This window comes from Pyrus communis, chromosome 9 (genome assembly GCF_041283825.1).
Source record: "Pyrus communis isolate YQ-2024b chromosome 9, ASM4128382v1, whole genome shotgun sequence".
Taxonomy (NCBI): Eukaryota; Viridiplantae; Streptophyta; class Magnoliopsida; order Rosales; family Rosaceae; genus Pyrus; species Pyrus communis.
The window spans coordinates 3,188,154-3,198,582 of record NC_142573.1 but is presented as its reverse complement, the minus strand read 5'-3'; the positions used below and the strand labels follow the sequence as shown (position 1 = coordinate 3,198,582).

Genomic DNA, 10,429 nt, shown 5'->3' with positions numbered 1-10,429 from the left:
TTACGTTATCTTTTGTTTTAGACTTACCAAATATGAGAGAGAAAATTGAAAAGTACAGCCATGGTGTATTAAATTTTTATTTGCAATTTCGCAAACAAATTAGAAATTTGATTACTTTTTTGGATTTTGCTTTTGTTTGTTTTGCTCAAATCTGATTGGTCAACTCAAAGACTCAAGACTCGAGTCTCTCTCGGAAAAAGATCCTCTCCGGATCCATTATGTGTGGATTCTATGTATTCTCACATCTCAGTCGTTTATGATATATTGTGTAGTCATAAATTATTTGATTTTTATTATTTTAAATTAAACACAAATAGTATCTGATGAAAACTGACCACACGATATACGATGGATGATTGAGATGTAAGGATTCCTAGGATCCTCACATAATGGATCTAGAGGGGTCCTCACTTGTAAGTGAGAGATGTCATATGTTTGATTTTCGTCAAAGACAAAGTTAAATAATATGATTGTTAACCCATTGTAAGGCTAATCTCACATCTCCTCATTTTAGTGTAAACAATATCGTTTGTTTAAAAAAATAAAAAAAGAAAGAGTTTGAATTACTATTTTAATTTAAATTGGAAAAAAATGAAAAAGTTGAATGCGTGCATTAGGTTGACAAATAGAGTTTTGAGAAATCAAAAAAGAAAAACTAAAGCCAGGCCACACAATTAAAACAAAAAGAAATATACTACCAGTACAAACATTTTTCAATATTTATTAAAATGAAATAATAGTACTTATTTTTGACCAAATTTTTTGGTGGTTTATCTGATTATACGGCACTTTCAATGTGACTCTTGGAATGAGCCATGTAAGCAATAAAGGTCCAAACTTAAGCTTTCGTTAGTCTTATGTTAAATAAACAACATGTGAGGCGTGAATAATTTTTTTTTTGTCGCAAGAGAAGAAGCAAGCCTATACCAGGGAACTTATCTCACCCAGGAAAAAATGACAAGCAACACGAAAACACCATAAAAAAGGACCAAAAGCAAGGGATGCAATTTGTTGCTACATGATCCATGTAGGGTGGAGGAGAGAAGGAAAAGGTACTCCATATTTCCGCACAATCATCACAAGTCAAACGACAAACGCCTTAAGTTTCTTAATTTGGTTTGATTGGACAACTCTAACCTCTTCACATGAGACTCATGTGTGCTTATTTAACAGAAACTAACAGACATTTATGTTTAGATACTAATTGATAACAGAGCTCACCACGAAAGTTTAGTTAACAACTTTTTCATCACAAAAATCACATTGAAAGTGCGCCATTCAAAAAGTTTAATCATTATTTTTAGATTGTTAATAAATATTTGATTATATAAGACCTGACATGACTTTACATTTTTCAATATATAATTGTGTGAGATCTATAATAATATTCACACATCTTTTAACTCAACAATTGTCAAATATGTACACGATTATTACATACGTGAGTGAGTGAGTGATACTAGCATTCTAAAAACGAATGACAAATCGTACATCCGAACACAAATTCTAGCATCCGACAACTGCAAACGGATTTCACCGGACCCTACGACGGCCCATAAGCCCAAGGACTCTCTCCCAAAGCCCAACATTTCCCACACTCAGATCAATCACACTTGGGCTACAGCTGCCACAGTCCAATAACCAACTTTAATTTCATTTTTCAACTGTCCTTTCTCCCACCCACAATAACCATAAAAAAAACCTAAACTCCCCAAGACCAACCGTATCCCTCTTCACTATCTCAGCTGCACACCCCACACCATCCTTTGTCCCATAATACAACCCCTTCATCACCTCATAAAAAACTCCACTCCTCCCAACCGCATCATCACCCCCCTTGGGCCTCACCAAGAACAACCCTCCTCCAATGGCCCGCCGAAGAGCAATGGCCGGTCATAGAACGTGCCCGCCATGTCTAGAGCGGTCGATCGAGTTTCCTTGATCGACATGAGGGTGGGCCGGTTGAGAATGATGCCGGATGGGCCCAAAGGTCCAGTGGACAACACCCAAGTGATCGCCCGCTCGAAAATGTGGACCCCGCCGAGCTTTTCGGCTGCAAGGAGTAGGCAGCCCTTTTATGACTTGTGGATTGTGTGAGCCCATTTGTCACCAACAGTGATGGGGTTAGGTTGATCCACCAGAGTGAAGATCAACAAGTGAGGAAGCTGAGTGGGCTCTATTGGCCTTGATTTCTCTGTAGCTACCAGTTTTGCTCTGAATGATCGCCAATCGGCATCAGTGGAAGGTTTGTAATCATCGTTGGACGGCGTAGATGACTCCCTGCGGCTACCTATCATTCGACAGAAACCCCGTTAGCAACTGTAAGAAGAGCATGGAATCTTTCCCTGTTTGAAACAGAAAAGCGGTAGAACAACTTACATGTTATTGAAGATGGAATGCCAACTCTTTTGGATTGAAATCGAGTGTAATTACTGTTGGGAGAAGTAACAGTTTTGGTGAAGAGCAAAAACAAGCTTCCATTGATGAACTTTTGATGGCAGATCGAGAGCTTCAAAGATGACAAGAAATAAAGAGTAGATCATTCGCTGATATATAAGCTTAATAATATATGCCCCTATGGAGAGGACTTGATTCAAGTGTAGTATTCCCATGTCAAATGCTTTGCTTGATATGTATGCCAAGTGTGATGTGTTGGATGAAGCATCTAGAGTCTTTCATGGGATAGCGAAAAAAAATTCGGTGTCTTGGAATGCCACGCTTCAAGGGTTAGCCATGCACAGGCATGGTGAGAAGGCGCTTGAGCTATTCTCTCAAATGGTAAAAGCCGGGGTTTTGCCTGATAAATTGACCTTCATTGGGGTCTCATGTGCTTGTGCACACGTTGCCAATGCGACGCTCCAAATGAGGAGCACCGGCGTCCAGAAGCCTCCAGGGGCTAGTTCCATCGAGGTGGACGACAAGGTCCGTGAGTCTACACTTTTTGATAAATTACACCCTAAATCCGACGAAGTATATTGGTTGATTGACAGACTTCGTCTGGACTTAAAGCAATTGAATTTGTCGCCGGGAAGTATTAGCAATGATAAATAACGATTTTTAAGAACAATTAAATAGCATAATCATGCAAATACTGAAATATAAGCCAGAAACAAAAACATAATCAGAATCATCAATCTGAAGCAGATCAGAAAATACACCAATAAGTTGGATTATAATGTTGGCATGCCCTTGACTGCCCCGTCGTTCCATTCGGTGGGAAAAGGTCGCAAGACAAGCGCGACAGTTGGACACCAGCCACTGCAAACAACCTAGGATTATACCTAAAATAACCAAACAGCTTCAGCCACAGCCTCCCCGACCCATAACAACTTGAGGAGGAGGGGGAGATGATTAGATCGTTGGCCACGTCGGTTCCGACGTACGACCTCGCCATTACCACTGAGAAATCAAGAGTGGTCTGGCTCATCTTACTTACATAGATGGGAGGCAACGGCGACGTTCCCTGCTTGAGATTGCTGTCGCTTTCCTTGTCGTCGCCGTAGAAGATATCGGCCCGAAGGTTCTCGTAGTACAAGTCCAGCTTCCGGTTGGGGTTTATAGCGACCAGCGTCAAGTCCCGCGTGGCGGTTACGTAGTCGCGGCTGGAGGCGGCGATGAGAAACCCAACATCAGCTGTTTGGGAGCTAGGATAAGAGACCTGACAGCATTAATAATGGATTCAGCTGTGTAAATTAGCCACCGGATTAAATAATCCAGTCATACCAATTTTAATACGTTTTATACCCGTTTATTTATTATTTATAAGACGTTAATATAATTAGTCAGGTTGTTCTCTCTTTCCTTCTCTTGCGAATCTAGCTAGGTATCGTTCGCAAATCTACTTTTCGTTGATGTCGCACCATGTCTTAACCTATGTATTTATCAAATGTAACCAAATATTATCTCTTAATTTTAAAAATATTAATTTTTATAAAAATTTTTAAATATATTCGAAATCTCACTTAAATAGATACAAATACCTAAAACTTTAAAACCGAATAAACTAAAAAAATCAAAACCCTATTAGATGAAGGCAAGGAGAGAAATAGCGCTTTTTTTTAAGTATATTGATATTTTTACACTAAAGGGAGGGGGAGTTCAGCTAAGCCACACAATTGGCAACCTAATTTGGAATCGAATTCGCCATCCACGAGATTCAAACTTAAGACCTTTCACTTACAAGTAAAGAGGAATACATCAGACCGTAATATTGAGTGGCATGAGAGAAATAGCTATTAAAAAGTCCATTAGGTTAATTATATAAAATTAAAAAATAAAAAATAAAAAATAAAAAGACAGAGAAGAAACACGTGAAAATCAATCCTAGTAGAAGTAGAACTTGACTCGCATTGTACAGTAGTTGTCGATAAATGGGATTCCTTCTCTCTCACCTCGTCTGATATGAGTATATGACGTCAAAACCTAAAAGACAAGCATCAAATTTCTTGTATAAAAAGCTCCAAGTGCAGCAGTCAAATCATCACATGAGAATCAGATGGAATAAAAACCTGAGAATCCCTCCTCCGACCATTGGTACTGTTGAAAGGTAACTCGGCTAGGGTTTAGAAATATGAAGTCTGGGAATTAACTTTGAATACTTTCTTATTAATTCACAGTTGAATACAAGACTTATATAATACAAAGAAGTCTATTCTAGGAAGGAAACAAAGATGATTTACATTGATTCATACGGATCAATTCTACTCCTAATATCAAGGGGACGATATTGTCGTCCAATACTCCCCCTCAAGGTGGAGTGTGAATGTCAAGAACACCCATCTTGCCAAGTAGAGAATGGAATGCTGACTGTCCAAGTGGCTTGGTGAATATATCGGCAAGCTGCTGTCCAGTAGGTACATAGGCTGTCGAAATAATCCCAGAACGTAGTCGTTCTCGAACAACATGGCAGTCGATCTCTATGTGTTTGGTGCGTTCGTGAAAAACGGGATTGGCAGCTATGTGAAGTGCAGCTTGGTTGTCACAGTGTAACCTTGCCGGACCCTTGTGATCAATTTGCAGATCAGCCAATAGGTACTTCATCCACGTAAGCTCACATGTAGCTGAAGCCATGGCACGATACTCCGCTTCAGCTGAGGATCTCGAAACGGTAGATTGTTTCTTGGTTTTCCAAGAAACTAGTGCACCTCCAAGAAATATACAATAGCCTGTGACAGATCTTCTTGTAAGTGGACAACGAGCCCAATCGGCGTCGCAATATCCTTTCAATGTCAAACTCCCATTTGAAGGAAAAAGAAGCCCTTGTCCAGGTGATCCCTTTAAGTATCGTAGAAGACGATGCACTGCGTCTAGATGAGGCTTTCTTGGTTGTTGCATAAATTGGCTGAGTATATGGACCGAGTATGAAATCTCCGGCCTCGTGATTGTGAGATAAATAAGTTTCCCAACAAGCCTCCTGTATTGCGAGGCATTATGGAGAAGTTGCCCTTCCGTTGGAGATAATCTCAAGTTTTCTTCCATTGGGAACTTTGCAGGCTTTGCACCAAGTAAGCCGGCCTCATCAATAATGTCAAGTGTATATTTACGTTGTGAGATGGCGATTCCTTGAGAAGACCGAGCCACCTCCACACCGAGGAAATACTTTAAGTGTCCAAGATCCTTAATGCGAAAATGAGATTGAAGAAATTGCTTGAGGTCACGGATGGCAGCCTCATCGTTGCCTGTGATAATCATGTCGTCAACATAAAGCAAGACGGCTGTAAACGAATCTCCACGCACCTTAGTGAATAGGGAGTAGTCAGCCATTGACTGCTGGTAGCCGGCTTGACTTATGGCAGTGGAAAATTTATGGAACCAGCTGCGAGAGGCTTGTTTAAGGCCATAAAGGGACTTGTTGAGTCGGCATACATTATTCTCCCCCTGCCGATGAAGTCCAGGAGGCAGCTGCATATAAACTTCCTCACAAAGGTCACCATGAAGGAAGGCATTATGGACATCCATTTGATGTAAGGACCAATGACGAACCGAAGCAACGGCTAATAAACAACGGACGGTGATGAGTTTGGCAACAGGAGCAAAAGTTTCCTTGTAATCGATACCTTCGCGTTGAGTAAAACCTTTGGCCACAAGACGAGCTTTATAACGCTCGACGGTACCATCGGAGTGGTACTTGATTTTGTAGACCCATTTGCAACCGATGGCGCGATGACCAGGAGGTAAGGTAGTGAGAGTCCATGTGTTGTTTTGTTCAAGGGCCAGAAGCTCAGAGTCCATGGCAGCACGCCATTGAGGATCACCGGTAGCCTGTGCAAATGTAGTGGGTTCGACAAGAGTCGAAATAGCACAAGCAAAAGAGCGATGCGATGGTGAAAGATGAGCATAAGATACATAGTGAGATAAATGATAGCGAGTACCTGACATGGAGGAGGACGTGGCGCTTGGAGCAAGAGATTGCACATGATATAAATGGTATCCCTGAAGCCTGACGGAGGGCTTGAGGGCACGGCCAGATTGGCGAGGGGCAGGTGGGGCAGGGGGGGCAGGTGGGGTAGGAAGTGGTGGAGAGACTAAGTGAGGGTCGGTTGGTGTGGGAGGAGCAGTTTCTGTCGGTGTGGGTAAAAGGATGTCGGTCGGTGTGGGTACAGGAGGTGCAGTCGGTGGCGGTGTGGGATGAGGATGAGATGGAGAGTCGGTGGGGATAGGTAAGATAGGTGTAGCAGGGTGATGGTCAAGTGGTTGAGAGGAAAAAGGGAACGTGGCTTCATGGAAGATCACGTCACGAGTGGAAAAAATTTTGTGTGTGGTAAGGTCATAAACACGATAGCCCTTCTGACCTAATGGATACCCAACAAAAATACATCTTTGAGCACGTTGGTCAAACTTATGGTGAGGATGGAGGTTGGTAGCATAACACAAACAACCGAAAACCCGAAGATGCGAAAAATCGGGAGTGTGACGATGCAAAAGCTCATAAGGAGTTTTATGGCCAAGAAGAGGTGTAGGTAAACGATTAATTAAATAACATGCTGTTTGTATGCTTTCCCCCCAAAAATGTTGTGGTAAATTGGCTTGAAACCGTAGAACTCGACCAACATTGAGGAGATGACGGTGTTTCCGTTCAACAACCCCATTTTGTTGGGGCGTGGACGGACAAGAAGTTTGGAATATGATACCTTTGTTATCAAAGAAAGGACGTAAAGAGGTAAATTCACCACCATTATCAGCCCTAAGTGTTTTAAGCATGCAATGAAATTGTGTTTGGACCCAAGCAATAAAGGAACGTAACAATCCTTGTGTTTCAGATTTAAAACGCATGAGATGTATCCAAGTATAGCGAGAATAATCATCAACAATCGTTAAAAAATACCGAGCCCCCGAATGGGAATTGACTCGGTGAGGTCCCCAAATATCACAATGTATCAAATCAAAAGGTGCTTGAGAAGAAATAAAACTGGACGGAAAAGATAACCGGGTTTGTTTAGCAAGAGGACAAATGTCACATGTATGACTGGAATCAAATACTATTGATGGAACTTGTTTGGTTAAAGTTTGCAGAGGACCGATAGAAGGGTGCCCTAATCGTTGGTGCCAGAGGGTGAAGTGTGGCTAATGTGATGAGCGAGGCGAAGGTTGTGTTCTGGCGCCAAGTAGTAAAGCCCATTATATCGCTTGCCCAGGCCAATCGTCCTCCTCGTATCCATGTCCTGTATCACACAGAAATCAGGGAAGAAAATCACTATGCATCGTAATGCTTCAGTAAGTTTGCTAACAGATAATAAGTGAACTCGAAAGTTGGGCACATGGAGCACTCCATCAAGTTTAATGTGTGGGGTAACTTGTATAGAACCAATCGAGTTTATTAAGGCATGTCCTCCATTCGGCAATTGAACAGAATCCGGCATGGATAATGACTTCTTGTCTAGCAAATGAGGAGAAGGAGATACATGGTCTGTTGCCCCACTATCAATGATCCAATATAAAGTTTTCTCTGACAAGTCAGAAGAAGGTGTGATTGTACCTGTTGCATTTGCAAAATGTTGCGGATTACCATCAATGTTGCTCTTCTTGAGCATTGCCATAAGTTGATTATATTCTTCTGTGGTGAACTTTGGACCGTCAATGGACGTCGCCTTGTGTCGTGAGTCTACACCCTTGGTGGTCTCGGTCTCCACCGTGACTTGGTTTGCCGCAGGTTTTCTTTTATTTGGTGGCTTGACTGATTTTCCATGATACTTATGGCCAGGCGGGAAACCATACAGGTAAAAGCATCGATCCACGGTGTGGTATTTTTGATCACAATATGAGCATTGAATGGTGTTTCCTTTTGATGCAGCAGTTTCCCTGTTACGGGTTATATTCATAGCATGCATATTTATATTGTTACGATTTAGAGATACCTCTACTTGCTTCTCTTGTTGGAGAACAAGGGAATATGCCCTCCGAGTGTCTGGTAGTGGCTGCATCAATAGTATATGTCCACGTACTGATGCATAAGTGTCGTTTAAACCCATCAGGAACTGCATCACCTTTTCTTTCTCATCTCGATCATTCATCTTCTTCAATCCCCCACAGGTGCAAGTCGGAGTTTCATTGTAGGATGCCAGTTCATCCCACAACGCTTTCAGTTTCGTGTAGTAAACCTGGATCGATTGTTGTTCCTGTCTGTGTTCAACGATCTCTCTCCTGATTTGATAAATGCGTGAGTCGTTTCCTTGTGAGAAACGATCTCGCAGGTCAGCCAAAACATCGGCTGCTGTTGTGTAATAAGAAACGCTGCTCGCAATGTCGTCGTGGACTGAGTTGAGAATCCAGGCAAGGACCATATCATTGCATCTTTGCCATGATGCAAATTGTTTGTCAGTCTCTGATGGAGGGTCAATGGTGCCATCAACCATGCCAAGTTTATTTTTCGCGCTCAAGCTGATTCGCATAGCACGACTCCAGGTATTGTAGTTGTCTCCTTGAAGTGTTTTGGAGACCAAGATATTCCCAGGTTGATCTGAGGGATGTATGATAAAAGGGTTCGAGACATCTGTGAATGTCTCCATAGGTTTTTGGGTGTCAATGGACGCCTTAGGTATTGGATCGCCCATGGTGGTTTAGGTGATGTTGTGTTTGTTAGGATTTGCGGAAGCTGTGTGGGTATTCAGAGTCATCAGAAACGGTGCTCTGATACCATGTTGAAAGGTAACTCGGCTAGGGTTTAGAAATATGAAGTCTGGGAATTAACTTTGAATACTTTCTTATTAATTCACAGTTGAATACAAGACTTATATAATACAAAGAAGTCTATTCTAGGAAGGAAACAAAGATGATTTACATTGATTCATACGGATCAATTCTACTCCTAATATCAAGGGGACGATATTGTCGTCCAATAGGTACCATTGGCCTGAAGTAATTAAGCCCCTCTTGTTAATCCTCTTCGTAGGCGGCTTGAGCATAATCTTTTACATCCTGGCGGCGCACGAACACTCGCTCAACCCCTTGGCCCCCGAGTTCCGCATCTACTCGGCCGCCGTGTCCCCGTGCCCACTCGACCCGACCCCTCCTTCCGCCGCCAACCGCTACCATTCCTTAACCGCCACGTGGAACTTTAATCTGGTCTTCGCAAACCCCAACACCAAACTCGACTTGTACTACGAGAGCCTCCAGGCAGATCTCTTCTACGGGGACGAGGAGACGAAGGACAAACTGATGCTCGCGACGACGCCGTTGCCTCTTTTGGCTTTAACCATCATGAACCAGACCACTTTCAATGTCACCTTCGCGACGGCGGGGGCCTACGTCAGCGATGACGCCGCCAAGGAATTAATAATCTCCTCTAACTCCTCGTCAGCAGGTGATGGTTGTTATGGGTCGGCCAAATTGGGGGTGAAGCTGACCGGATATTTCAGAATTGATAAAGGTCTCTGGTTTTCGCGTTACTTCTGCGACCTTTCTCCCCCCAATTACAACGTCACCGATCATTCAAGCCAATGTGAAATTTATAATACTGTTTATCGGTGTGTATGCTAACAACTTGAGATTGTTCGTGTGTATGCTGACAACTTGAGATTGATTGATCGATTTGTTGATCTTCATCCTAGTTATTATTTATTTATTAACTTTTGAGTTGTAGTTTCAGTTAAATTGAATGTTGTAATTTTGTGATGATGATTAGGATAATGTTGTGGCTAGTTGTATTTGTTTTTTGGGTTAATGACAAAAAACTACCTCAAGTATGGGTCAAATAACACTTTCATACCTCATCTTTGAAAATTGACAATGTCATACCTAATCTTACGAATTTGTGTCAATGTTATACCTTCCGTTAGCTTGACCGTTTATTTCTCAGTTAAATATTGACGTGGCTTGATCCGGGACCCATTTTTATTAAAAAAATAATAAAAAAATTATTAAAAACAAAAAAAATCATTTAATATTATTAAAATATTAAAATAATAATAAAAAAGTACATAAAAAAAAAAAA

The 10,429-nt window shown here is 41.7% G+C and overlaps 1 protein-coding gene and 1 long non-coding RNA gene across 2 annotated transcripts; one reads left to right on the top strand and one right to left on the bottom strand.

The window, feature by feature from the left end:
• The first annotated feature begins 4,422 nt into the window (after positions 1-4,422).
• On the top strand, positions 4,423-10,144 carry LOC148694042 (uncharacterized). Its single transcript, XR_015966124.1, has 2 exons — positions 4,423-4,533; positions 9,339-10,144. It is a non-coding gene; the product is annotated as an uncharacterized LOC148694042 (long non-coding RNA).
• On the bottom strand, positions 7,618-8,869 carry LOC148694043 (uncharacterized). The gene is made up of 2 exons (XM_088700045.1): positions 7,976-8,869; positions 7,618-7,661 (listed from the first exon to the last, which is right to left on the bottom strand). The coding sequence occupies exons 1-2, from the start codon at positions 8,850-8,852 to the stop codon at positions 7,618-7,620; spliced, it is 921 nt and encodes a 306-aa protein (XP_088556171.1). The 5' UTR covers positions 8,853-8,869.
• Positions 10,145-10,429: the final 285 nt, after the last annotated feature.